The sequence below is a fragment of the Emiliania huxleyi genome (genome assembly GCF_000372725.1).
Source record: "Emiliania huxleyi CCMP1516 chromosome Unknown EMIHUscaffold_181, whole genome shotgun sequence".
In the NCBI taxonomy this organism is placed as follows: domain Eukaryota; phylum Haptophyta; order Isochrysidales; family Noelaerhabdaceae; genus Emiliania; species Emiliania huxleyi.
This window is the reverse complement of record NW_005200774.1, coordinates 88447-115068: the sequence shown is the minus strand read 5'-3', so window position 1 is coordinate 115068 and position 26622 is coordinate 88447. Positions and strand designations below refer to the sequence as shown.

At 66.2% G+C, this 26622-nt stretch overlaps 8 protein-coding genes across 8 annotated transcripts; 3 read left to right on the top strand and 5 right to left on the bottom strand.

Moving 5' to 3' along the window:
* Nucleotides 1-39: 39 nt before the first annotated feature.
* Nucleotides 40-2639, bottom strand: EMIHUDRAFT_113066 (hypothetical protein; the record flags this gene model as incomplete). Its single annotated transcript, XM_005783171.1, has 2 exons — nucleotides 40-768; nucleotides 825-2639. The coding sequence occupies 2 exons, from the start codon at nucleotides 2637-2639 to the stop codon at nucleotides 40-42; spliced, it is 2544 nt and encodes an 847-aa protein (XP_005783228.1).
* Nucleotides 2640-5582: 2943 nt separating this feature from the next.
* On the top strand, nucleotides 5583-5942 carry EMIHUDRAFT_314475 (hypothetical protein; the record flags this gene model as incomplete). Its single annotated transcript, XM_005783170.1, has 1 exon — nucleotides 5583-5942. The coding sequence occupies one exon, from the start codon at nucleotides 5583-5585 to the stop codon at nucleotides 5940-5942; it is 360 nt and encodes a 119-aa protein (XP_005783227.1).
* Nucleotides 5943-6369: 427 nt separating this feature from the next.
* EMIHUDRAFT_232396 (hypothetical protein) lies at nucleotides 6370-9749 on the bottom strand (the record flags this gene model as incomplete). The annotated part of the gene is made up of 10 exons (XM_005783169.1): nucleotides 6370-6561; nucleotides 6697-6993; nucleotides 7218-7320; nucleotides 7414-7490; nucleotides 7580-7826; nucleotides 7914-8219; nucleotides 8559-8587; nucleotides 8939-9055; nucleotides 9276-9425; nucleotides 9588-9749. 10 exons carry the CDS (start codon nucleotides 9747-9749, stop codon nucleotides 6370-6372), a joined length of 1680 nt encoding a protein of 559 aa, XP_005783226.1.
* Nucleotides 9750-10398: 649 nt separating this feature from the next.
* On the bottom strand, nucleotides 10399-11459 carry EMIHUDRAFT_232395 (hypothetical protein; the record flags this gene model as incomplete). The annotated part of the gene is made up of 3 exons (XM_005783168.1): nucleotides 10399-10409; nucleotides 10472-10688; nucleotides 11427-11459. 3 exons carry the CDS (start codon nucleotides 11457-11459, stop codon nucleotides 10399-10401), a joined length of 261 nt encoding a protein of 86 aa, XP_005783225.1.
* A 513-nt stretch (nucleotides 11460-11972) lies between these two features.
* EMIHUDRAFT_442353 (hypothetical protein) lies at nucleotides 11973-15509 on the top strand. Its single transcript, XM_005783167.1, has 10 exons — nucleotides 11973-12875; nucleotides 12952-13287; nucleotides 13359-13477; nucleotides 13674-13733; nucleotides 13806-13865; nucleotides 13962-14216; nucleotides 14291-14494; nucleotides 14572-14682; nucleotides 14806-14911; nucleotides 14991-15509. The coding sequence occupies exons 1-10, from the start codon at nucleotides 12041-12043 to the stop codon at nucleotides 15245-15247; spliced, it is 2343 nt and encodes a 780-aa protein (XP_005783224.1). The 5' UTR covers nucleotides 11973-12040; the 3' UTR covers nucleotides 15248-15509.
* An 805-nt stretch (nucleotides 15510-16314) lies between these two features.
* EMIHUDRAFT_113063 (hypothetical protein) lies at nucleotides 16315-18827 on the top strand (the record flags this gene model as incomplete). The annotated part of the gene is made up of 6 exons (XM_005783166.1): nucleotides 16315-16915; nucleotides 17804-17859; nucleotides 17957-18025; nucleotides 18104-18365; nucleotides 18446-18546; nucleotides 18591-18827. 6 exons carry the CDS (start codon nucleotides 16315-16317, stop codon nucleotides 18825-18827), a joined length of 1326 nt encoding a protein of 441 aa, XP_005783223.1.
* A 344-nt stretch (nucleotides 18828-19171) lies between these two features.
* Nucleotides 19172-19918, bottom strand: EMIHUDRAFT_232391 (hypothetical protein; the record flags this gene model as incomplete). Its single annotated transcript, XM_005783165.1, has 1 exon — nucleotides 19172-19918. One exon carries the CDS (start codon nucleotides 19916-19918, stop codon nucleotides 19172-19174), a length of 747 nt encoding a protein of 248 aa, XP_005783222.1.
* A 2873-nt stretch (nucleotides 19919-22791) lies between these two features.
* On the bottom strand, nucleotides 22792-23352 carry EMIHUDRAFT_72495 (hypothetical protein; the record flags this gene model as incomplete). Its single annotated transcript, XM_005783164.1, has 1 exon — nucleotides 22792-23352. A coding segment is annotated over one exon (561 nt), but the record flags the coding sequence as incomplete, so codon positions are not given.
* Between the last annotated feature and the right edge of the window lie 3270 nt (nucleotides 23353-26622).

Here is a 26622-nt window from a genome sequence, read left to right as displayed (position 1 = left end):
GGCGGATGTGAAGGCTGAGGCGCCGAGGGCGGCGGAGGCCTAGGCGGAGCTGGTCTGGGCGGTGGAGGCGATGGTGGAGGTGGTGAAGGCGGCGGAGGCGAGGGCGGCGGCGACGGGGGCGGCGGCGACGGGGGCGGCGGCGAGGGCGGCGGTGGCGAGGGCGGCGGCGACGGCGGCGGCGGTGAGGGCGGCGGTGGTGAAGGCGGCGGAGGCGATGGAGGTGGCGGTGAGGGGGGTGGTGGACTCGGCGGCGGCGGCGAGGGCGGGGGAGGTAACGGTGGCACGGGCGGGCTCGGTGGCGGCGGACTGGGTGGTGGCGGCGATGGCGGCGGTGATGGTGGCGGCGGCGAGGGCGGTGGCGGTGAGGGTGGCGGCGGGCTCGGTGGCGGCGGACTGGGTGGTGGCGGCGATGGCGGCGGTGATGGTGGCGGCGGCGAGGGCGGTGGCGGTGAGGGTGGCGGCGGGCTCGGTGGCGGCGGACTGGGTGGTGGCGGCGATGGCGGCGGTGATGGTGGCGGCGGCGAGGGTGGAGGCGGCGAGGGCGGTGGACTCGGGGGTGGCGGCGAGGGCGGCGGCGGCGAGGGCGGCGGCGGCGAGGGAGGTGGGCTCGGGGGCGGAGGTGAGGGCGGCGGCGGCGAGGGCGGCGGAGGCGAGGGCGGAGGCGACGGCGGTGGCGACGGCGGTGGCGGCGACGGAGGCGGAGGGGAAGGCGGCGGCGACGGCGGCGGCGACGGCGGCGGCGATGGCGGCGGCGACGGCGGCGGAGGGCTCGGTGGAGGTGGCGATGGTGGTGACGGAGGCGGAGATGGCGGGAAGATGCTCACCCCCTGCGTGGCCACGAGGTCCAGAGGGTCGCCCTCGGACACCTCGACGATCGACGCAAGGGCGCTTGCGACGGCGTTCTCCTGCGCGCTGAGGATGTTGGCGGCCTCTTCCTCGAGGTTCTCGCGGTTGGACGGCGCCGCGATTGTGCTCGTCACCACCTTGACGCTGGTCAGGGCCACCGAAGCAACCTCGACGCCCACAAAGTCAGGGAGGCGCGCCACCGGCCGGTCCGCCGCAATCAGCTCCGCCACAACGGTGCCGATAAAGCGCGACGTCTCGCTGAGCCGCCGCTGGCCCGAGGGCGAGGCCGTCGCAGTGCAGTCGCCGTAGTCGCTGGCAGGGAACGCGCTTGCGCTGCAAAGGAGCGTCTGCCAGTCGCCAGTCCACGGCTCGGCTGCCGCGCCAACTCCTGCCGTGTCAGAGGGCCTCTCCGCGACCACATCGAAGCTCTGCGACACCTCAATCGAGGTGATCTTCGGCGTCCCGGCTTCCCAGACATTGGTGTCGACGGCGAGGATGAGGTCCGAGCGGGTCAGGCCGCCGACAAGCGCGGAGTTGTTGCCACTGAGGTCGAGGGTCGCAATCAGCCTGGTCTCTGATGTGAGAGCATCGGGCGGCGCGGGCGGCGCGGGAGCGACATTCCGCCCCACCTCTCCCGCCGGCGGTGTGCGCTGCCCAAGCCCGAGGCCGAGGCCAGTGCCGAGAGCTACGGCAAGGACGATCGAAGCGCCGAGGGCAACCCACACACGCCTGGAGGTGCGGCTGCAGCCCTCGTCGACGCGCTTGCGCGCCCGCGAGTAGGCGCTCCTCGCCTCGAGCGAGGCCTCCGCCTCGTCGGTGCCGCCCCACCCCCCCTTGCCGCCAAGCGCAGAGCCGGACTGCCCCTCCCGCCACGGGGCCTCTTTGACGGCGTCGTCGCTCGGCGCCTCGTCGTCGCTGGGCGTGGGCATAACGAGGACAAACTCATGCCGAGAGGGCGCGCCCGGCGAGGGCGGCCGGTCCGACTTAGTGGATATGCTCCACAAGTCTGACGACTCTGCCGACGGGAGCGGCGGACGGCGCGGCTGCGGCGTTGGCGGCTCCTGCGGCCCGTCCGAGTCCGAGTCGGAAGTGCCCGAGTCCACCTTCAAGCCGGAGGAAGACGAAGACGTCATGAAGCGGCCCGCGGCCGTGACGTCGTCGCTCGAGCGGCGGTCTGACGGCGGCTCGGGCGGGTGCGGAGAGACCGACGGCCTGTGCCCTTGCGAGGCTCTCGCCCGCGTCAGCTTTGCCCTCCGGACACGCTCGAGCGCAGTGGAGCTCGCACGCGACCGCCGCACCTCGCCGTCCGAGTCGGCCGCCCTGGAGTCGCTGGAGCTGACACGCGAGCGCCGGGCGTCGCTCGTGCCGTCCGAGTCGACTGTCGGGCTTCCGGTGCTGAGCCGTTGGCTGAGGGCCGCCTCGTCCGCCTCTGCGGGCAAGGACGGCGGTTCGGCCCACGGCACGTCCCCCTCCACCCGCAGGCCCGACGACTCCACAGGGAGAAGGCGTGGCGCCTCCTCATCGTGCTCCGGAGGCGACGGCAGCTCCGGCGTAAGCGGAGGCTCCCGCAGGCCCGACGACTCCACAGGGAGAAGGCGTGGCGCCTCCTCATCGTGCTCTGGCGGCGACGGCTCCGGCGTAAGCGGAGGCTCGTGCTCGGGGAAGTCCAACCCAACACCTGGCGACGGCTCTTGAGGGTCAACCTCTTGCTGAGACGACCTCTCGCTCGAAGAGGAATAGACGGCGTCGCTCAGCTGCACGGGGGTTGCCGCTTCGGCAACCTCTGTGGGCATGGCGGCTGGCGGCGACCATATGACATCGCCTGTGACAGGGTCGAACTTCACGCCGGTGGATCTGAGACCGTTTGGCATCGCGGCTGGTCTGCTGCAGCGACTCGGTCGGGCGAGCCGCCAAGTGTTCAACCTCACCAACCATTATTTCCGCTATGTGTTTTTTTTGACGGCATTTTTTGTCTTTTCTCGCCAGGGCGGCTGCTGGTCTACAAAAACACAAATGCCCGGACCCAACCTGTTCACAGTGCAGGAAACCTAGAGCCCACGGTTCCCTAGGGTCACCTCGTGAAAAAACAACCCTTTTCCTGGCTCACAAGCTAAAGATGTTCACGGGCCCCCACAGGGAGGGCCCTTGCGTAAACCCGGGCAAAGCACCGGCATTCCTTTCGTAACGCGTTCGGCCCGCAGTCTCGCCCGGCGCGCGCTCCTCTGCGCCCACCTAAATTCCTGAGTCGCTGCACCCCGCCAGTGCACCCACCCACCTGGCCGCCACGCGCAGGAGCGGCTACACAAGTCCACAATCGAGTCGCACGGTCCGCCTCGCTTGAACGGCTGCTTCCACAGGAGGTGCAAAAGCCGCCGCGCTCCACTCCCAGCCACAGCCTGGCCACCCCGCGCGGACACGGGGCGCCCCATAGCCCCACTCGACTGCCCGGCCGCTCACACACCGCCTCGGCCGCCCACGCCGACGCACAGACCCACCTGCGCCCGGCTATGACGCGTGCGACCAATGCGAATGCAGGACCATGGGCGAGGCCGGCGAAGGCGGCGCGGACGCCGACGTGGAGATGGAGACGGACGAAGAGAGCGAGGAGGAGGGCCGCAGCGGCGAGGAGAGCGAGCTCGAGGGTTCTCGTCGTGAGAACTTTGACCCTGTCGTGGATCGGCAAGCGTCTCGGAGTGATGGGGAAGACGAGGGAGAGGAGACGGGAGCGGCAAGCGGAGCTAGCAGCGAGGAAAGTGAGGGCGGAGAGACTGCGAGCAGCGGTTCTGCCTCAAGCGAGGATGACATGCTCGATCCGTCCGAGTAGTAGTTTTTCTAGCAGTCCTCTGTGCGTGTAGAGTAAAGACCTCAGAATGAGTAGCCCATAATATCTCTCCCCAGCTGCCGCACATTCCAGGCGCGCGTGCAAAAGCGGGTCTCAGACCTGCACGATCCGCTGTTCTCACAAGAACACGTGTGGCACATCTTGAAGACGGATAGCCACTTTCCGGCCCGTAGCGTCGCCCACTGCGCGCCCCTGGCCACCCCAGGGCCATGGTACAACACAATTATGGAACTTTATGAAGAAATTTGGTTGAATTCCACATGCATCGCTGTCAGTGTGGACGAGATCTCTAAAGCCGGAGCTGCTGCTGCCAGCGCAGGCGAGCTCAGCTCGCCAGACGGTCGCGTGCCGCAGCGGTCGTCGCGCTCAGTGATGCCTGTGGCGGTGTACCGCATGTCATGGGAGAGGAGCATCTTTGCGACGAGCCCGCTGCCAGTCCAAGGAGGGGCAAAGGAGGCGTTGTCGACGGCACGCGTGCCGTCGAGCTTGGCGTTGCGGCACTCCAGCGTAGCCTACGTACGAGCAAGCACATGAAAGTGGCCCCTCTCCAGACCCACCCAGAAGCCTTGCGCACCCACCATTGGGCACAGCACTCGACGCCAAAGGGGCAGTTGTCGCTGCTCTCCGGCGCTCGTGAGCAGCCGATTGAGCAGCAGCCGAGTGGAAGGTGCGTTGGAGTGGAAGGTGATCGTCGGCGACAAAGTTGCATGTTCAAAGACTTGGGGTGCACGAAGCGGTTCAGCACCAAAAATGCGCCTGTATGTGCACATATGACCCACCATGCATTCGCCGCGCATCCCTTCGAGTCCTGCTTTGCCAGGCGAGCGGCAGCCGAAGTTTCCTCTTACAGGTAAATATCTCCGCGTAAAAACGGTCGTTCCCGACTCTTCTTTGTCCGTACTCACACCGCCGAAGTTTCCTCCACCCTTGATGACTACAATCAGGCTTTTTAACTACTAAAAAGTGGAGCAAGCTTGCTTCCATTTTTAGTAGTTAAAAACCTGCTTGCACTAAAAAAAAACTGCTCCCGTTAAAACTAGCTGGGAAGGAAGGACGAGACAGGGGGGTCATTCTTTTGAGCAATCTAAAGCCGTCACTCATGAGCGTCTATGTCGGTCTCAGCGAGTATATGGATTTTTGTCGTCGCTGCTTGGCCGAGCTCTCACGCCGCGCGTAGGGACCGCGAGCTCTCTCGAAGTAACAGCTTACTTTTTGAAGTAACTTCGACGCTCAAAAGTTAGTTTTCTTGCGTACCCCTTGCGCCATGAACAACCGCTCGAAACGCTCAAATTTGGCGTTCCGCGCTCGCAGCCTTCTAAGCCGTGCCTCACGGACCACGAGGCGAGGTGCCGCGGTGCAGTTGGAAGGCCTGGACGTGACGAGATTTGTGCTGCAACAAGATAGGGACAGCAGCATTAGGGATAGATGTGTACAGGCGGGATCTGTCCTGTCCTGAGCAGTGGCTCAGATACATGCATGGGGGAGGGGGGGTTACGTGTGCATGTGCATGTGCGTTTCGCACGGCTTTTCTTTGCGCGCAAAAGGCGGCGTTAAACTCGGCCGTTTTCAGACAGGGCTACGCGATGCCGCCACGTGGTTCGAAAAAGCTGTTTCTTCTTTCTCAAAACAGGCACCGGTAACTCAGTTTATTTCGTCACCCGAGGCACTTCTCCGAAAAACGTTTTGTCGAGATCCGGAGATCTTCCTCTCGACTTGATCCCCCCAAAAGCGTAAAATCATCCTTGAGAAAGCGAGCCGGTGCGACCGTCCCCGTCGTCGTCCAGTGCCTCCGCGGCGGGCGGATAGATGCGACGTATGCGGCAAGAAGACGGCAGCTGCCGGCTGGTACTGGAACGACGACAGGAGCAAGAAGGCTTGCCATATTCGCGATTGTATGCGGGAAGTCGGCGCTCTGCCGCCACTCGCCAACGCTCGGGCTGGCGGGTCAACGGACGCAGCCTTGCTGGAGATTGAAGAGGTGCTCGGCATGCGCTACTGTGACCCGAGCCAGATGACTGCGGTGGCGCTGAGGAACCCTGTCGATGAAGACGACGAGCGCTTGGAGTACCTTGTCTCTGGCAGGATTGGCAGTGGTCCCGACGACCGCGGCTTCCACTCCGTAGCTTGGGTTTTTGATGGCGATCTCTTGGACCATGTAGATGCGGAGGAGGTCAAGTCAGCGATGCACGCGTACAAAAATCGGATGGACAAGGAGTTCGCAGCGCTGGCGGATGCATGCGACGCTGACATGTAGCCGTCCCGTCACCCCACGTGCTGCGTGTGATATTCGAGGGCTCGACCGGATCGTGAGCGTTGTGAGGCCGCAATCCCGTGCTTAGCGATAGGCAGGCACATCATGTGGGTACTCAGGATCACTCGTATGATAATGTCAGCACGTAGCTACGCTCGCGAGGGCGACCTAAGCACCTAAGCACCCTAAGCGCCCCCCCGCTTAGGCCGCTTAGGTGCTTAGGCGGTCTCTGGAGTTGGGACCTGGGGCCCGCCGGGGCCTGGGACTGTCGGCTGAGCCACTCTCTGTCTGGTGGCTCTCTACGGAGCGTTTACACAATAGCTCGGCACCCTGACCGTGGACTCAGCCCACTCCGGCGCAAATCATCCCACCCCACCAGCAAGCAACCGGAGCGACTCAGACTACGGTACAGCTCGCAGCTCACTTCTAGCTAGTGATCGAAATACATTGTGTACCCGGTGCAAATGTGCGGCGACTCGGACGCGGCGAGCAGCAGCCTGGACGCCATTGCTCGGCCGTACTCGCCCGCCGCCCGCTCGAGCGCCTTGGCGACCTCGAGCACTGTCTCGAAGCACTGCGAGCTGCATAGCCCGGAGAACTTGAGCACTTCCCACAGCGACGCCTATGCGGGTCCAGAAGGACACGCGTGTGCGACCTAGCACATCTCACTAGACTGCAAGAGGGGCTGCAACGCCGCCGTCTTCGCGCCGAGCACGGCGTGCACCGCGACCCCCTCTCGGCTGTCGCCGGGGAAGACCTGCTGCCGAGCGCGGATCCAGAGCGTCAGCCGGCCGGTGCAGATCAGCGCCGCGGCCTCGCGAAACGCGAGGCACGCGTACGCCGTCGTGCGAACCAAACGCAGAAACGCCCGGTCCTCGAGAAGCGACTCGTCGAAACCGTCCAGCGTCCCCACCCACTCGAGCAGCAGCTTGCGGACCCATTGGAGCCTCATACAGGAGTCGCCGCCGCCGGTCGACGCGGTGAACGGCAGCCGCGCGCGCATCGCCTCGAGCACGATGGTGGCGGCGTCGACGACCAGCGCATCGGTCCACTCCTATTACAGACCAAACATCTCTGCGGTCGACATCTGAGCGGCGCAATGCCTAGTGTGACAGTGGGGACCGTAGGGGCAAAGTGCTCGGCCTTGGCATCCGCCATGCGCCAGACGGATGCCGACGCCGCCTCCTTCTTCGCCGCCGCCGCGTCCGCCAGCTCCCTCGCCGCAGCCGCCGCCTTCCTGGACGTCGGGTCGTCCTCCTTCACGGCGGCCTCTGCCACCTTGGCGGCGGCGGCAGCCTCCTCGGCTTCCTCGACGAGCGCCGCCTCGGCGGCCTTTGCGAGCTCGTTGGCCTTTGCGAGCTTTGCGCGTGCAGCCGACTTCCTGCCCGTTACGTCGGCCGCTGCGGCGACCGCCGCCGCCGCCGCCGCCTCGGCCGACGCCGCCCTCATTGCAGCCTTGCACGCAAACGCCCACCAATCGCATTGTTCCACGTCGGGCTTGGCGCCGTAGTGCCACGCGCACTCGAGCGAGTACGGCCGGAGGGTCGCCACCTACGACAACGGCTCACGTCTGACCTCTCCCCACCTCTCCCCTTTCACTAGAGGGCGCCGCGCGCCATCTCGAGGGTCGGCTGCGCCACAGCCCGGGTCCACCGGCCGAAAGCATCTGTAGCAGCCTCCGCCTCCACCGCGGCCTCCGCCAGGCCCTCCGCCGCACCCTCCGCCTTTGCCGTGCCCTCTGCGGCGCCCCGCAGCGCTGAGCGCAGCGCCGCCTCGAGCTCCTCGCCCTGCCGATCGTGCGCCTCGGGCATCGCCGCCCGCGCCGCCAGCTCCTCCTTCTGCCCGAAGACGGCGGCCGCCTCGCGCGTGAGGAGGGCCTTGCCGGTGCTGCACAGCTGCCCCGCACACGCGATGGCGGCAGCGGAGGCAGCCTTGCTCGCGGCGGCGGGGTCGGCGGCGCAGCTGCGCATGTACGTGATGTAGGAGTCGCGGAAAACGAGCGCGGTGCCTTTGGTCTTGAAGCCGCCCTTGCGCACCGTGCCGTATATTGGGTGACGACGGATCTCGACACGCCAGCGCGGGGCCTCCTGGCGACGGCGCCTCTCCGCCGCCTCAGCCTCCGCCTCGGTGGGCCCCGGCCCAACGCCCCGCGCGTACGCCACCGCCGCCTCCACCGCCGTGTCGAAGGTGCCCAAGTAGACCTGCCTTCCGCCCACCCTGTGCCGCGCTTGGAAGCGGCCAGAGGTATGCTTGAGCACTCCCTCGTACCCGGTGGCGTTGCTGCTCGAGAGGTGCAGCCGCAAGCCCTCCGCCTCTGCCGCCACCTCCGCCGCCGCCGCCTCCTCCTCCTCCCCCTCCCCCTCCTCCTCCTCCTCCCCCTCCTCCTCTCCTTCCTCCTCTCCCTCCTCTCCCTCCTCTCCCTCCTCTCCCTCCTCTCCCTCCTCTCCCTCCTCTCCCTCCTCTCCCTCCTCGCCGTCCTCCTCGCCGTCCTCGCCGTCCTCGCCCTCCTCTTCCTCGCCCTCCTCTCCGCCCTCGTCGCCCTCCTCGCCGCCCTCCTCCTCCGCCGCCACCACCCCTCCCCCTGCGCGGCCTCCGTGCCAACCCGTGATGTAGATGTACCGTCCACCGGCCAAAGCGTCCTTGGCGGCCTACGAGGCAAGGGGTGAGGCAGTAGCAATGACGCACCAGGCCATGCGGAGCACTCGAGCACACAGGGCGGTGCAGGGGCGCGCACCTCCACGCGAGAGGAGGCGTGGCTACATCTCGGCTGGATCTCGGCTGGATCTCGGCTCGATCTCGGCTCGATCTCGGCTCGATCTCGATTGCCGCCGCCGCCTTCTTCGCCGCCTTTGCCGCCTTCGCCGCCATCGCCTAAGAGGAGGCGTGGCTACGTCTCGGCTACGTCTCCGCTATATCTCGGCTAGATCTCGGCTAGATCTCGGCTCGATCTCGACCTTCTCGTCCACCAGTCGCTGCAGCTTCGTCCACCGGTTGCGGACAGACGAGTAGGACCGGCCGGGCAGCGAGGCGGCAACCTGGCGCCACCTGTGGCCGAAACGGCGGACGCCCTCCTCGATGAGCTGGTCCTCGTGGGTAGTCCACACGGCCTTGACGCCCTGTGGGGCGGAGGAGGGGGTTGGCGTGGCGCGTGCGCACGGAAGCAGGCCAGATGCAAATAATTCGGCTCGATCTCGGCTCGATCTCGACCTCCGCCGCCGCCGCCGACTTCTTCGCCGCCTTTGCCGCCTTCGCCTAAGAGGAGCCGTGGCTACGTCTCGGCTACGTCTCCGCTATATCTCGGCTAGATCTCGGCTAGATCTCGACCTTCTCGTCCACCGGTCGCTGCAGCTTCGTCCACCGGTTGCGGACAGACGAGTCGGACCGGCCGGGCAGCGAGGCGGCAACCTGGCGCCACCTGTGGCCGAAACGGCGGACGCCCTCCTCGATGAGCTGGTCCTCGTGGGCAGTCCACACGGCCTTGACGCCCTGTGGGGCGGAGGAGGGGGTTGGCGTGGCGCGTGCGCACGGAAGCAGGCCAGATGGCGCGAATCTGTGGGGTTTGGTGCGCGCTCGAGGGGCGCGGGGAAGGGGCGCGGCTCGGACCATATCGCCGGGGTAGGGGCCGCCGGCCTCGAGGTTGGGCGGTACCCAGTCCTTGTCGAAGCCGTGCGCGATCAGCATCGTGTCGAGGGCAGCGCGCCCCTCCTCGGTCTCGCCGAGCGAATGCGACTTTTGCAGCCGCTGCCACCGGTTGCGCACCGCGTCGGCGGTGCGGCCGGGCAGCTGGGCGGCGATGCGGTGCCACTGCATGCCGAGGCGCCGCGCGGAGGCCAGGATCGCAAGGTCCTCCGTCGAGGTCCACAGCGAACGCGGCTCGGCCGCGGCAACGGGAGCAGCCGATAGTGAGTCCCCGCCGGCCGGCTCGGGCTTCCAGACTGCGGGAGGCGGAGGGGCGGCCGGCGGAGGGGCGGCCGGCGGAGGGGCGGCCGGCGAGGTGCACTTCCCCCTCTTCGCCTGGGCGGCCTCCGCCTGGGCGGCCTTGGCCGCCTCCACCTGAGCGGAGAAGTGGCCAGATCTCGGCTGAATCTCGGCTAGATCTCGTCTGGGTCTCGGCTAGATCTCTCGATCTGCTGCCTGCTTCCTCTTCGCCTTCGCCGCCTCCTTCCTCTCCGCTTGCGCCGCCGGCGACGCCTCCCGCGCCTTGTCGGTGAGAACCCGCGCCCGCCTGCCTGTGACTGCGTTGCTACAGGGCCCTGCGTGCCCGAGGCAGAGGTTGCAGCCGGGCGTCTTGCAGCTCGGCACGCGGAGGGGCGTTGCCGCAACCTCCTCCACGGCCTCCCTCAGCTCCGGGTCCTTGGCCTCGGGCGGCGGAGGGGCGGCCGGCGGAGGGGCGGCCGGCGGAGGGGCGGCCGGCGGAGGGGCCGGCGGGGTCGGCGCTTCCGCAGAGCCGAGGGGGCGCTTACGCTTCGCCTATTGTGTCACAGGAGGCGGTAGGTGGGAGGCGGGTCAGGGGAGGCGGGTCAAAGTCAGACTCGGCCGCGCCCCCCCCAGGTTGCGCAGAAGCAGGTCCACCGAGTCGGTCGCGACGATGTTGTAGTCGGAGAGGGTGCGGCCGTTCTCGAGCGGCGTCCCAAAGAAGATGAGGCGCTGGGCCTTGACGCGCACGCCCTCGCGCTGAGCGATGAGTCGCTTGACCGCGACGACCGGCTCGTTGAGGTCGACCCTTAGGCCGAACCTGCCGACAAGCCCCTTAATGGTGATCCGCGCCGACGCGTCCTCGTTCTCCTTCTCCTTCTCCTTCTCCTTCTCCTTCTCCATCTCCTTCTTTTTGTTCTTCACGCGCAGCCGTCTGCCGATGTTGCGGGCTTTTGAGCGCGCCGCCTTCATCTCTGCGGCGGCCGCCTGTGCCGCCTCTTCGGCGAGCAGCGTGACGGCTGCGGCGTCGGCGGCCTCCTCCCGCCGCGCGAGCTCAGCCTGCTCGGCCGCGCCACACCGCGGCACGCGGGCCAACCGCCCGCGCATTGAGGCCGCGTTGACCCGCCCGGTTCCGCGGTCGAGCACCGACTGCACCCACGCTTCTCGATTGTCCGCGATGGCCGACATCAGGCAGTGCGCGGCTTCGGTCTTTCCGAGGAGCATGGCCGCTGTCAGCGCGGTCACGCCGTCGTTGTTTGCTAGGCCGACTTCTGCGCCGCGCTTGAGCAGCAAGTCCATCACCTGCACGTGGCCCCTCTGGGCGGCTTCCAGCAGCGCGGTGGTGCCGTTGCTGTCTTGTAGGTCGACCTGCGCGCCCCGCTTAAGAAGCAATTCGGCCACACTCTCTTGAGCGTTGGCGGCCGCATGCATCAGGAGCGTCCGTCTGCTAGCCCCGCTTGTCTCAAAGGTCGCGTCGGCCTTGCCGCCGCCGCTGATCCACGTCCGAATCGGAAGGACCAAGCCTTCATGCGCCGCCGACACCACGTTCTCTGGAACGGGCGGCGGGCTCACTGGGCGCGGCGCGGAGGCGCGTCGGCGGGGCATGACTCGGGGCGCAAAAAGGCTGACGCCGCCCTGCTCCCGCGAAACCGGCGCTTTTTTTTCTTTGGGTACCGCTCCCTTTGTTTCTTCTTCTTCTTGATCGCGCGCTCTTTTACCGACTTTTCCAATCGCGTCCCGCACCTTGTTTCTTTTTTTGATCACTCTCCTCGCTCCAGTTTAATTTTTACCGACTTTCTGGCCCAGCGAGGCCGCTGCGGGGCACACGGCGGCACGGGTCACTCCTCAACACAAACCCCTTCGAAGCAGGAAGTATGTTTTGGTCTGTCCCGCACCTTGTTTCTTTTTTTGATCACTCTCCTCGCTCCAGTTTAATTTTTACCGACTTTCTGGCCCAGCGAGGCCGCTGCGGGGCACACGGCGGCACGGGTCACTCCTCAACACAAACCCCGTCGAAGCAGGAAGTATGTTTTAGTCTGTCCCGCACCTTGTTTCTTTGATTGGATCACGCTCGTTACCGCTGGATTTCTTTTCGTCAATAGCACAGCTCTCGGTCGGTGAGCTCCCAGCCCGCGGCCTTCTCCCTCCGCCGACCACAGCGGGGTCCCCGCAGCGGCTTTCCACAGATGCTTCTCATTATCACCGCCGCGGGCGCTTCGGTCGCCCTCTTCGCGGGCCCGACCGTTCCGGTCTCGGCCGGCGCCGCCTCGCGGCCGGCGGTGCGCATGATGTCGGACGCCGGCTTCACCAGCAAGAAGGAGCTTCTCCTGGACGAGGAGATTGACCGCAGCGGCGTCGAGGCCGACATCGAGGAGAAGGTGCTCGACTCCTCCAAGCTCTCCGTGCTGGATGCGGTGCAGTGGTCGCCGTCGGCGCGCGGCGAGCCGGGAAAGACGCCGCGCGATCTCGCGTACGGCCCGCTCGACCTGTACGCCACGGACCTGTACGAGGTGAAGCGGCGGGAGACGCGGACCGTTGAGTGCGGCCCGATCAAGTTTGGCTCGGAGCACCCGCTCGTGCGGCAGACGATGGCGACGACGCTCACGTCGGACGTCGAGGGCACCATCGAGCAGGTGATCAAGTGCGCCGACGAGGGCTTCGACCTTGTGCGGGTGACTGTGGTGGGGATGAAGGACGCGAAGGCGTGCATGGCGATCCGCAAGGGGCTCGACGAGCGCGGGTACGACATCCCGCTCTGCGCCGACATGCACTTCGCGCCCAAGGTAGCGCTCGCCGTCGCGGACGCCGTCGAGAAGATCCGCATCAACCCGGGCAACTTTGTGGACGGGCGGAAGACGTTTGAGGAGACGGTGTACGAGACGGACGAGGACTACTTCAAGGAGCGCGCCTTCTTCGTCGAGGCCTTCACGCCCCTGGTGGAGAAGTGCAAGGCGCTGAACCGGGCGATGCGGATCGGCACGAACCACGGCTCTCTCTCGGCGCGAGTCCTCTCCTTTTACGGCGCCCCACCCGCGCGGGAGGGGAGAGAGGGGGGCCCGAGAGGCGGGAGGGGAGGGGGAGGGGAGACCGCGAGTAGGCGACACGCCGCGCGGGATGGTCGAGTCCGCGATCGAGTTCGCCGACATTTGCCGCTCGCTCGACTTCCACAACTTTGTCTTTTCGATGAAGGCGTCCAACCCGCTGGTGATGGTGCAGGCGTACCGCCTGCTGGCGGCGGAGATGAGGCGGCTCGGGTGGGACTACCCGCTGCACCTGGGCGTGACCGAGGCGGGCGAGGGAGAGGACGGCCGCATGAAGAGCGCCATCGGCATCGGCGCCCTCCTCGCCGACGGCCTCGGGGACACGATCCGCGTCTCTCTGACGGAGGACCCAGAGTGCGAGTACGCGCCGTGCAACCGGCTCGCCGAGATCGGCGCCGGCCCGCCCGCTCGGACCGCCTCGGCAGGACCTCGCGCCCGACCCTCTCCGGACCCTCTCCTCCAGGCACCGCGCGCCACTCGGACTCCGCCGAGCTCGCCGGCCAGCGGGCGGTCGCGTCGTACACCGACTCGCGCGACTTCCAGTCCTTTGCGCGCCGGTCGGGCAGGCTGCCGGAGCAGCAGGTGGCTCGTCCCAGACACCTCCTGGACGCCCCCCTAGACACCCCATAGCCTGTGCCGGAGCAGCGGGTGACCCAACCCCCTCACCCCCCTCACCCCCCCCCCCCTCCCTCCTCCTGCGCGCCTCGCCTCCCCCCCCCCCCCACCCACCCACACACCACCACACCACCGCCCTCCCCCCCCCTCTCCCCCGCCGCAGGAGGGCGACCAGCTCGACTACCGCGGACTGCTCAACCGAGACGGATCTGTGCTGAGCGCGGTCGAGCATGAAGCTGACGCGCGAGCGTGCTCCACAGACACGTCCCGGACATGTCCCGGACACGTCCCGTAGGTCGAGCCCGAGGCGCTCCGCGAGCCGCAGCAGCTGTACGCCTCCCTCGGCTGCAAGACGGCGCCCTCTCCCCTCCGTGCACCCCTCTCCGTGCACCCCTCTCCGTGGACACGCCCCGGACACGTCCTGGACACGTCCTTGGACGCGTCCCACCAGGTGGTCGGCCTCCCCTTCAAGGACATCTCCACCACCGACACGCTCCTCCTCTCCGCTCCCCCGCCCCTCGACGACACGCTCGGCCGCCAGACGCTCAAGCGGCTGATGGACGTCGCCATCCTCCCCGTCATCCCCGCCGCCGCCCTCGCCGCCGCGCCCGTCGAAGGCGCAGTCGCCCTCGTCTCGCTCGAGGAGGCTGCGAGCGGCGCGGCGCCGCCCTGCGCCGGCCGCGTCGTCGTCCGCCTGAGCGGCGAGGAGAGCGAGCGGAGGGGGCGCCGCCAGAGGGCTGCCAAGCACGCGCCCGTGACACGTCCGCGACGCCGCCTCAGGAGAGCGCCGAGGAGGTGCGCCAGCTGAAGGCGCTGCCGCACGCTTTCGTGCTGCTGGACCCTCCGCCCTCCCTCTCGCGGCTGCACGCCTCGCGCCGCGTCTTCTCCCTCTTCGAGCAGGAGGGGATCGACTCGGCCGTCATCCACGCCTTCCGCCCCCCGCCATCGGACGGGAACGAGCTCGCGCTGCAGCTCGGCTCACAGGAGACTAGCCGGCAGTCCCCCCTCCCCCTCCGCGCCGCCTCCGCCGCGCCGCAGACCCGCCTCCGCCGCCCTCCCAGGTTGGCGGCCTGCTCTGCGACGGGCTCGGCGACGGCGTCGCCATCGTGCCGCAGGAGGGCGCCTCGTTCGGTACCGACTTCCTCCGCACAACCTCCTTCGGGCTGCTGCAGGCGACACTCCCCAGACACCTCCCCAGACACCTCCCCAGACACCTCCCCAGACACCTCCCCAGACACCTCCCCAGACACCTCCCCAGACACCCCCTCCGCTCAGCCTCCTTCGCGCCGCGGCAGGGCGCGCGGATGCGCTCCACCAAGACCGAGTTCGTCTCCTGCCCCTCTTGCGGCCGCACTCTCTTCGACCTGCAGGAGGTGACCGCGCAGATCTCCTCCCGCACCGGCGGCCGCCGCCCGCGCCCCCCCGCGCCGTGTGCATTGCCCGCCCCCCCACCGCCCCCCCCCTCGTTGCGCGAGTATAGGCCACCTGCCGGGCGTCGCGATCGCAATCATGGGCTGCATCGTCAACGGGCCCGGCGAGATGGCGGACGCCGACTTTGGGTACGTGGGTGGCGCGCCGGGCAAGGTCGACTTGTACGTGGGCAAGGAGGTGGTGCGGCGAGGCATCCCGAACGAGGACGCGTGCGACCAGCTGATCGAGCTCATCAAGGAGAACGGCATGTGGAAGGAGCCCGAGGAGGAGGAGGCGGGAGAGGAGTCGGCCGCCGTCGCCGCCTAGCCTGGGGACACGCGCGTCGCCACGCCCAGGGACACACGCAGAGAGGGCCGTCTTGAGCTCTCACGGCCTCCACCGCCGCACCCGAAGGCGTTCGGGCCGGAGAGGCTCCCGCCGTCTCACTGACACACCCTGCGCGCGTCGCACACGACGCTGCGTCCGGCGGTCTCGCAGAGAGGGCGGGGTCCACATCCTCCCCTGTGGGGCGGCAATGAGTCCTACACACGAAACCGCGTTGGTAGACACGAAAAAAATACATATTCGTATCTTTTTGCCCCCCCTCCGACCACCGAGACTGGAGACAGAACCCCACTTCGCGTCGGTATGCTATATTATAGAGGTCGCCCGCCGGTACCCCGTCGCTCTCTTCCAAGGTCTCTTCGCCGAGTGCCGCCCCGCGAGCGGGAGGCCCCCAGTTCGAAACCTTCGACCCTTATAATGTGTACTTTTTGTTCACACCTGAGCAGACTCAATTTTGCTCTAGATGCCTCCTACGAATTCGAACTCACATTCGGCTCAATAAAAAAAACGCGGTATTAATGCTTGTCTGTCGTTCTCCACACCGCCGTGGCGTGGCAGACGGTGAACGAGCTAGCGTGCGGGGACAGCGGCATTGTGCACGGTGCTAAGTGCATTGCCGTTCTTAACGGAGTCGCTTAGGCGGCTCCGGTGGTGTGCCTGTGATAGTACTAGCACGCGCCAGTTCGCACCTGTGTCGAGCCTGTCTGCTGTGAGCGAGAGTTGCTTGTTTAAATTAAATAAATAAATAAATACAACGGACATCCCAAGCTAGGGCTGGGTCGAGGACAGACACGTCCCCACCTTTGCAGGATTTTCGTGCCGTTGTAACCGCGCATCAGCCGAACGGAGGCCTCGACCGCCCTCGCGGCAAGCTCTCGAGCATCTCGAGCAGCTCGCCCGCCGCCATCGCCGCCTCGAACTGCTCCTTCATGCCGAGCGCGCCGCATACCCTGCTTGTTTAAATTCTTTTCTCTCGCCTTTGTTGTGAAATTCTTTTCTCTCTTCGGGGCCTGCGCGCGCCTGCGCTCGCACAACGTGCACGGAAACCCATGCAAAAGTCTGACACTCCCAATCTCGCACCCTCGCGCCGCTCGGCGATCCGCTCCTTCAAGGTGATGGACGTGGTTGCCAAGGCTGACCGTCTCGCCCGCGCTGGTCGCGAGATCTACCATCTCGAGGTGGGGCAGCCGCAGTCTTCAGCGCCGCAGCCCGCCATCCGAGTGGCGCAGGAGCAGCTGGCCGCGGACCGGTGCGGCTACACGTCTGCACGCGGCGAGCCGCCGCTCCGCCAGGCGATAGCAGACATGTACCTTCGCGAGTACGGCGTCACGGTCTCCACCGACCGCATCCACCTGACGCCTGGTTCGTCCGGCGCCTTTACGATCGCGTTCATGGCAGCTTTTGACGTCGGAGATGCGGTCGCTGTGCCCGCGGTCTGCTACCCATGCTACCGCAACCTGCTGCAGTGCTACGGCGTCGAGGTCATCTCCCTTCCCGTCGACGCAAAGTACAACGTCACTGCAGCGGTCCTAGCCGCTGGCCAACACGACCGCGCAGCAGCTGGGCTGCCGGCCATCAAGGGCCTGATCCTCTCGAGCCCCGCGAATCCGACCGGCGCGATCTTGACGCCGGAGGAGCTCAAGGCGCTCTGTGAGCACTGCGACCGCACAGGCGCCCTCCTGCTCCCGCCCTCTCCCTCCTCTCTCTCTCTCTCTCTCTCTCTCTCTTCTCTCCCTCTCCTCCCTCCTCTCTCTCTCTCTCTCTCTCTCTCTCTCTCTCTCTCTCTCTCTCTCCCTCCTCTCCCTCTCTCTCTCTCTCTCTCTCTCTCTCTCTCTCTCTCTCTCTCTCTCTCTCGCCTCGCCTCGCCTCGCCTCGCCTCGCCTCGCCTCGCCTCGCCTCGCCTCGCCTCGCCTCGCCTCGCCTCGCCTCGCCTCGCCTCGCCTCGCCTCGCCTCGCCTCGCCTCGCCTCGCCTCGCCTCGCCTCGCCTCGCCTCGCCTCGCCTCGCCTCGCCTCGCCTCGCCTCGCCTCGCCTCGCCTCCTCTCGCCTCCTCTCGCCTCCTCTCGCCTCCTCTCGCCTCCTCTCGCCTCCTCTCGCCTCCTCTCGCCTCCTCTCGCCTCCTCTCGCCTCCTCTCGCCTCCTCTCGCCTCCTCTCGCCTCCTCTCGCCTCCTCTCGCCTCCTCTCGGTCTTGGACGAGCTCTCAACCGCACGGCTGTCTCGCAGGGCGCCCCTCGCGCCGCCTGCGCCCTCGAGTACTCCTCCTCGCCCATCATCATCAACGGTGAGACCTTTCCTAGACCTTTCCTAGACCTTTCCTAGACTCCTCCTCGCCCATCATCATCAACGGTGAGACCTCGGGGAGAGAGGGAGCGAGACCCCGGGGCCTCGCTTCAAAGCCCTCCTCCTCCCCCGCACCGCCCGAGCAAGCCCCAGCCGCCGAGCAAGCCCCAGCCGCCCGACAGAGAGAGAGAGTGCCCCTCCCTAGGAGTGGGCAACCATCGACCCGCCCGACTCCGCACCCCTCCCCCGGCCCCTCAGGCTTCTCCAAGGCCTGCAGCTACGGCAGGACGGGCTGGCGGCTCGGCTCTGGCCCAGTCACCAGCACTAGTCCTGACCCGCTCAGAAGAGAGGAGAGGAGAGGAGAGGAGAGGAGAGGAGAAGAGTCACCAGCACTGGTCCTTCGCCACTCAGGCCTACAGCATGACGGGCTGGCGGCTCGGCTGGCTGATCGCGCCAGACCATCTCGACTCGTGCGTCGACGTGCCACCCACGCGGCGGAGGTCGGAGCCTCCTCGGAGCCCTCTCGGAGCACCCCCTCGGAGCCCCCCCTCCTCCTAGGCCCTCAACCAAAACATGAACGTCTCCGCTCCGACCGTCAGCCAGCGCGCGGCCGTCGCCGCCCTCGGCGAGGAGGCGGCGGCGGAGCTGGCGCAGCACGTGAAGAGGTACGAGGACAACCGCGCCGTCGTCGTCTCCGGCCTGCAGCGTATGGGCGAGCAGACGCACCCGCGAGCGCCGCCGCGGCAGCAGGGAGCCTCCCTGAGCCTCCTCGGAGCCTCCCTCCCAGGCGTGCAGACGCACGAGTACGCACCGCCGCAAGGTAAGCCTCGCCCGCCCTCTGCCGCGCGCCTCGCCCGACGCGGCGCCTCGCCGCCGACCGCACTGCTCCGCCCCGCGCAGGCGCTTTTTACCTGTACGCCGACTTGGGACGGCTCGGGGTGGCAGACTCGCTCGGCATGTGCGATGCGCTGCTGCAGGACGCGGGGCCGTGGCGGCGCGGGGTGTGCCAGAGAGGAGGGCCGTGAGGGCGGCTGGCTGTGAGTAGGACGCGGGCGTGGCGGTGACGCCGGGCGTGGACTTCGAGGAGGAGGGGTCCGGGGTCGGCGAGCGGCGCGTGCGGCTCTCCTTCCCCGGCACGACGGAGCACGTGGCGGAGGCGATGCGACGCTTGGTCGAGTGGTGGGAGAGCGAGGCCGGGCTCCGATGGAGGGGCGGGGCGGAGGCGCGGGGCGGGGCGAACGGCGCGGCGAACGGCGCGGCGAACGGCGCGGCGCACGCCTGAGGCTGAGCGGAGGTGGCGACGGCGACGCGCACACCGGACATACATGGCATGCAGGCACAGAGATAGAGAGATTGACTGGCGCCGCGAGTGAGTCGCCACACGTGTCGCTCCTCCGAGGTCCGAGACTCGAGGGTCGAGTAGAGACGCAAAGCCGAGAGCTATACAAGTTATAAAGGGGTGAAACGCCAACGCTGACGAGAGCGTATGATACACTTGCGACGGGCCGCTAACATCGCTAATGACAGGAGGTGGGCGGGGTGGGACACGGAAGTGGACAGAGTGGCGGGGTCACAATGATTCTCACAGGTTGACTTCACAAACGATGCGCGGGGGAGGGAGTCGGCTCAGGGGAAGAGCGAGTCGAGCGAGCTGCCGTCACCGCCGAGGAAGAGCGAGCTGCTAGCCGCCTCTTGCCGCTCGATCCGCGCCTCGCCAATCGCCACCGGGTCGCCGAAGCGGAACCCGGGCGGCCGTTGGTCGTTGGGGAGGAGGTAGGGGAGGAAGGAGAGGGCGAAGAGGGTGCGCAGGATGGTCTTGCGCCGCTCGCCCGGCGGCAGGACCGAGATGAGCTGCGCGAGCGCGCCCGTCTCGACGCGGACCAGCTCGAGGTCGACCACCAGCGGCTCGCCCTCCTGGTCCTTGGGCACGTTTGGCCGCTGCAGCGGCGGGATCTGGTTCCAGCGAACCTGCACACGGCGGCGGCCGCCGATCTTCATCGGCTCCGCGCCCGATTCGAAAGAGCCTCGAAGCGCGTCGGCAAAGATCTCGACATCGTGCTTGCCGAGCGCAAAGGTCAGGGGGAAGCGGCCGCGCGAGGAGCCAAGCTCCTCGCCGCTCGCAAACTTCACGGAGTAGTGCAGCACGACCACGTCGCCCTCTGTCGGCTGCGCTCCGGACCCGACGGTGTCGTCGGAGAAGCGGTACTTGCCGAGAGGAAGCCAGTCAGCAGCGGCTGGCTTCACCGCAGGCTTTGCCTCGGTGGCTTGCTCGGGGGCGGTGGCGACGATACGCGCGCGAGCGGCCGTGACGGGCGGGCGGACGCCGGCGAGGAAGGCAAGCGAGATGCTGAGCGGCGCGAGGAAGGAGAGCATGTGGACTGTACCCGACAGCGGCTTCTGATGGATGCCCGGCGCAAAGCAAGGGCCCCGAACTGACGTATAAATTTCGCGGAAACATCCGAAGTGTCTTTCTTTTGGAGTGGGTTGCGGGCATTAAGAAAAACAGCGCTGGCGCCGCCGCCGTTTCTTAGCCTTTCCACACCCCTCACCCACCCCACGCCGTGGTTTCTTGGCTCCGACGCTAGTAGAGAGAGAGGTACTCGCATAATGTGGGTAAACGAAAAAAGTAGCGCCCAATTCGTCTACGTACGGCTTAGTGTGTGGTTGGGGTGGCCTCAGGCATCCCCAAGGGAGCCTCTGCGGTGCCACATAAGCAGCTGAGTGATTGTCGAGACTTTAAAGGATTCGTTTGAAGAAACGCAAACAAGACAAACGGTACTATGGTCACCAGTAAACGAAAATTCGACTTTGAGGGATCATATCTCAAAAGGCTGGGTGAGAGCATAGCATTATTGTTGCATATTATACCACATAAGGTCAAACTTGACCCCAGAAGCATCAAGAACCCGATGCTCCGGCTCGACTGTGCCGGCACACTGCCTCCTCGCGCACGCTGCTCGCAGGCCGTTGCGGCCCGTGGTGCGCCAGAGAGAGAGGTCGACGCGTTGCCCCCGCCGGCGACCCCGCGCGGCTCAGGCCAGCCAGAAGGTGTGTGGTGACGGCACCGTGGCAGGAGTGCGGAGAAGAGCTCGCCGAACGCGAGCAGCAGATGGCCAAAGTGTGCCAGCGCGAGAGCCTCGCGAGCGGGCGCAGAAGGAGCTCGCCGTGACACGATGCCGGGCGGTGGTGGTGCTCTGGCGACTGTGCACAGTGGGCAAAGTCAGGCTGCAGCAGGGCAGCACGTTGGTAGTGCCCTGCTGCAGCCTGGCCTGACATGCACAGGGCGAACAGAGGCGGTACTATCGTCCGGCGCTCGTCACCGAATCTGGGCGAACTTCGACCGCCGCCACAGCTCACCACGAGCACGCAGCGACAAAATGTTGACTGTATGGAAGTCGAGGCTGGTCCATAGGAAGAGGCTGCCGTGCGAGCCGGCAGCAGGCTGGCTCGTCGTGGACTGCAGCGGCGACTTTTTTCGGTGTCTTTCTTGATAGTAAATAAATAAATAAAACGGACACCTCTACTAGGAGATGGGTAAAAAGGAACAGGTCCCCGCCCTGCGGTCTTTGTGCAGGGTTCTTTGTGGGTGTGGTTCGGCGACTAGCCGGGGTCGTCCTCCCGATGGGGGACTAGCACTAGCCGTCTTCCACCTGGTCCCTCGGGTCCCTGCTGCTCCTAATCTCTTCGTACATCCTCCTGCTGATCTCCGCAACGTCCTGCTCCCTCCCTCGTCTCGCCCTGCGCGACTGCTCCGCCTCACCGTCGTCTGCCCTGCGTCGTCTGGCGACGGGTCCTCCATAGTCGGTCGGGGGGAGGCAATGTAAAGGAGGGCGCTTGGGTCTAAATTTAGTGCGGTGTGAAGTGTTTATCTACTGCATCTTTAGCGCACTTTAGCGCGAATTTAGCGCAACTTTAGTGCGAATTTAGCGCAACTTTAGTGCAAATTTAGCGCAACTTTAGCGCAAATTTAGCGCAAATTTAGCGCGAGTTCACTGCGACTTTACATCCAGATTTAGCGAGGTTTAGTGCGTCTTTAGTCCACCCGCGCATTAGGATCCAGCCGCAGCCCCTCGCTGGGCCTCCCTCCCCCTGTCCCCCTGCAGTCCCCTGCCCACTCGCAAAAGTTCCCCGTCCCGTCCCAAACCGAACGAAGGTAATATCAACCTCGGTGCTTTCCGGGCCGTTTCTGTCATCGTGGTCTGGATCCTTCATCCTTTGGTTCAACATTGGCTTTGAAATTCCAAGACCGACCCTCACCTCTACTCTATTACAGCTGGTGGTCACGGGCACAGCATGGGTTGTGCGGTCGGAGGTGGTGCTTGCGGTGGCGCATTCAGCCGAGCGTCGCCAGTGCACAAAGCGCAATGGACCACAGGTCTGCACTCATGGCACAAGCTCACTGGTGTGAGGATTCATTGCCACTGTACAAGGTGCTGTGCAGCACCTGAGGGCTACCTGAGTACTGCCATGTTTGCTACATCAACAGGGGGGTGCAACTGAGCCGCAACTTGACCTAGAACTTTTGAGAGGCTGCAACTGAGGGATAAAAGTACTGCCAGCCAAGTATTGCTGCTGCAACCCTGATTTTCTAACTCTGTGACTCCAAATGGGTCTACGTCTCTGCTGTGTTAGATCATCAGAGGTGTCGAGCGGTGTCGAGCGGTTGTCGAGCGGTGTCGAGCGGTGTCGAGCGGTGTCGAGCGGTGTCGAGGTGTCGAGTTTGGCACCTTGACACGGACGAGCGTGGTACCAGCCTAGATGGTGTCGAGGGGTGTCGAGGGGTGTCGAGGGTGTCGAGTTGGCATGGGGTGTCGAGGTGTCGAGTTGGTGTCGAGGTTTGGTGTCGAGGTGTCGAGGCCAGGGCTCAGCTCCGATCTTCATCTCCGATCTCCAATCTCCAATCTCGTGGGGGAGGCGTGTCAGGGGAGGGATCGTCGTCCTTCCACGGTGCTCTTTTCCTTTCACACCTTCAAGCGGATCTCCACCCTCTTTTCGCGCCATTTTGCAATCTCCAGTCGGCCACACGATTCTCGAGCTCGCCTTTGCGGCGCGAAGTCAACATCTCCGTCTCCGGCCTGAGATCTCGAGGACGAGGTGCCGATGGCGGCAGCTCAAGATCTCTATCTTCAGTTAAAGACCTCTGAGTTTTGTGAGAGATGCTGTGTGTGGAAGATCTCTGATCGGCATCTACGATCTCCACTCAACAAATCTACTGGTGTCCCGCAGAGATCTCGATGTATGTGCCGTCACCGCAAGAAGTCCGCCCACTCGCCCACCACGTCTGGCGAGCCGTACCAGCGGCAGCCCAGCAGCCGCGTGCCGCTCCCGGGCACAAAGGCGATGTGGTACGCGTCAACCTCCCGCTGCTCGGCGCCGTCCAAGTGTGCGCACCGCAGCGGCGTGATTCCGTCGCCCTCGACGCCGCCCTCGCCCCCGAGCGGCAGGTACGAGGCGTACGCGAGCGCGCCGCCGACGAGGCCGGCGCCGCCGCCCGGCAGCGCGCCCCGCTGCGCTCTGCTGCCGACGGTGAGGTAGCGGAGCTCCGGGTGGAAGGCGCCGGGGTAGCGCTCCTCGACGAAGCGGAGCAGGCCGCGCGTCTGGTCGATGGTGCGGAAGAAGCCCTCCGGCGGCGGCGCGTGTGGCGTGCCGAGCGTGGCGAGGGCGGAGAAGGTGGCGGAGCGCTCCTCGGCGGGCAGCTGGCCGAGGTACGCGCGGCTGATCCAGCCGCCGATCGAGTGTGCGAGGAGCTGGACCTTGCGGCCGGGGTACTCGTTTCGCAGCGCCGCCGCGCCGGCCTCGATCGCCTTGTAGTAGAAGGGCAGCGCCTGCAGGGAGGGGTCGGAGGAGGGGAGGGGAGGAGGGCGTCGAGACGGCTCACCGGCTGAGATCGAGCCGAGAGATAGTCGGGAGATAGTCGGGAGATAGTCGGGAGATGGCCGAGAGCTGGCCGAGAGCTGGCCGAGAGCTGGCCGAGAGCTGGCCGAGAGCTGACCGAGAGATGGCCGAGAGCTGGCCGAGAGCTGGCCGAGAGCTGGCCGAGAGATGGCCGAGCGCTGGCCGAGAGCTGGCCGAGAGCTGACCGAGAGATAGCCGAGAGATAGCCGAGCGCTGGCCGAGAGCTGGCCGAGAGCTGACCGAGAGGTAGCCGAGCGCTGGCCGAGAGCTGGCCGAGAGCTGGCCGAGAGCTGGCCGAGAGCTGACCGAGAGATAGCCGAGCGCTGGCCGAGAGCTGGCCGAGAGCTGGCCGAGAGCTGACCGAGAGATAGCCGAGCGCTGGCCGAGAGCTGGCCGAGAGCTGACCGAGAGATAGCCGAGAGATGGCCGAGCGCTGGCCGAGAGCTCGGCAGCGCCTGGTCGGGCGAGAGGTCGGCGCGCCAGTACTCTGGGGTTGGGATCGACTTGAGGATCTGCAGCCAGTCGGTGAAGACGAGAGGCGCGACGCCGACCGGGTGGCCGCGCGCCTCGAGGGCGGCGACGAGCTCCGCGTAGTCCGCCTCGGTCCCGAACTGGGCGGGGCAGATGAGGACCGGCTCCTTGGTCAGGGAGGCGGCCGCGGCGCGGCGCGGCGGCGGCGGCGGCGGCTGAAGCAGCGCCTCGAGCTCCGGGTCGTCGGGCTGCGGCTCGGGGACGAGGACGAAGAGCGAGCCCTTGTTTCCGCGCGAGAGGCGGAGCGAGGGCGAGAGGTAGTCTGACTGCAGCCAGCCCTTTGCGTTGTCGCCGAGCAGGGCGAAGGGGACGGGGTAGGGCAGGTTGAGGGTGGCGTTCCAGAGGGTGCGCACGAGCACGCGCCCGCCGCTGAAGCGGAAGCTGAGCCGGCTGGGCGATGGCTTGCCCACGAGCTGCGCCTCGATGGCGATGACCGCCCGCGGAGAGAGGTCGACCACGTTGTTGATGCGGCCCGCCTCGCCGCCCTCGCTCAGCTCGACGACTTGGTAGAGCCGCGAGACAGTCGACGACCCCGAGACGAGGTTTTGGATCGGGGACGGGCCGTCTCCAGAGAGATACTTGCGCCACGACTCGAGGGAGAAGAACTCCGTCCTCTCGCCGCCAGGCTTGCCCTGGTAGAGCACCCGCCAACGCCCAGGCAGCAGCGGCGAGTCGTTGGTGGCGCCAGACGTGCTGTCGGCCTCAAGTTCGGTTGCCAGGCGGTGCACCTCGGCGTCCTCGTCCGCCGTCATCGCCGCGCCGCGGCCCTCAGTGCCGGAGAGCAGCTCGAGCAGCCTGGCCTCGGCGGCCGTCGCAGAGGCGGCGGCGCCGCCGCTGGCCAGGGCGACAGCGCGGCGCTGCGGAGAGCGCGCGACGGCGGGCTGCCGCTGCGGAGGCGGTACGCTGTGGAAGCCGCGGACAGCGACGGCCGAGAGTAACAAGCAGGCGCGATGCATGCGAAGCGACTGCATCGCCGCGCGCGATTTCTTTTCGGTGCTGTTCTCTCGAGGTTCTCGAGGTGGATATCCTTTGGCCGCGTTGGGGAGCGACTAGCGAGACTTTTTTTTCGTGCAGGGGCCCTAGAGGAATCCTCGGACGACCCCTGACGTTGCGAGCGGCACTGCGAGCACGCTGCATGGCTCGCACTCGGTCGATGGATGGACGATGTGGGAGGCGAGCTTGCGAGAGTCACACACGACACACACGACACGACAGGGACACAGACACAGACACAGACATGGACACACACACTGCGCTCCCCTCAGCGGGCAGGGAGACGCAAGCCCGACGGAGTCCGGTGGCGGGGGCCCAGCCTACTGTCTGAATTCGCGGAGCGAAGAAAATTTATAATACGGAATACGTCCATTTTTGGAGCTTGGAATACGGCGTATTCCATGGAATACGTGGAATACGGGTGGAATACGGGTGGAATACAGGCCTCTGGGAGGTCATTTGGAATACGTGGAAAACGTATTCAGACAGTAGGCCCACGCAGCAAGCCCCTGCACTGACATGGTTGGTGCTAAGCCGCCGCCGCCGCTCGCTCTCGAACTGCGTCGCGCTGCTGCCCGTTCCCGGAGCGCAGAGCGCGATTTTGGTGGCCAGGGCCTTGCCTGAAGGGGGGCGGGGCAGGGGGGAGAAGTGAGGACAAACCGAGTGGGTGGGGCTGTCGGGAAGGTGGTGGGCTACGAGCGAGTAGCGGGAAGACCGCCCGCTACTCCGGCGGGAGAGTGCTCCCCCGCCGCCCCCTGGGTCACCCCGAGTGACCTCGCAGCCCACGGCCACGCCGTGGGGCGCTGCTGTCAGGGGAATGTTGGGGGAGTTTGAGGATTGGTGTGACGCGATCCACGCAGGCGTGTTTTCTGGCGGCCGACCGTCAGTGCACGGAGTTGCCCCTTCTCCGACTGCCCCGGCTATAGTTCCCGAGGTCGTCGGGTGTGACCCCTGGCCCTGCGTCCCCCGAGCTGAGGGAGGGTGTAGAGGATGTAGAGTGTAGAGCGCTGTGTAGAGCTGTAGAGATGTAGAGCGCTCTGGAGCGCTGTAGAGCTGTAGAGCTCTACATCGGCTGCGTGACGAACTGCGTGCGGTTCGGCGGCGGCTTCTCGCCCACCGCCGTTCTCAAGCTGCGCCGCCTCGCGCGCAAAGTCGCGCGCGGCAGCGTTGACCGCACGGCCTACTCGCCCAAGTACTCGCTCTCTTTTATGTCCCACCATGGTCCATGCAGAGCGCATCTCTCTCTCTGTTGTGCGAGGCGTGAACCGCGCCATTCGCTCTCACCTGGCAACCCTGTCTGCACGTCTCGCGCGCGCGTGAACAGGGCTCCAGGCCCCAAATGACGTGTGAGTGTTAGAGTTGTTTGGTATTGAATGACGTGTGAGTGTGTTAGAGTTGTTTGGTATTGTCGAGCGTGAACCGCGCCATTCGCTCTCACCTGGCAACCCTGTCTGCACGTCTCGCGCGCGCGTGAACAGGGCCGCGTCGGCAGGATCCCCAAAACCGTCGTAAACCCCCCCAAATTGAAGTCGACCGCCCAAAGCTGTCCCCCCCCCCGCAAACTTTAAACCTCCATAAACATCATTTTGCAGGGGCTCCAGGCCCCAAATGACGTGTGAGTGTTAGAGTTGTTTGGTATTGAATGACGTGTGAGTGTG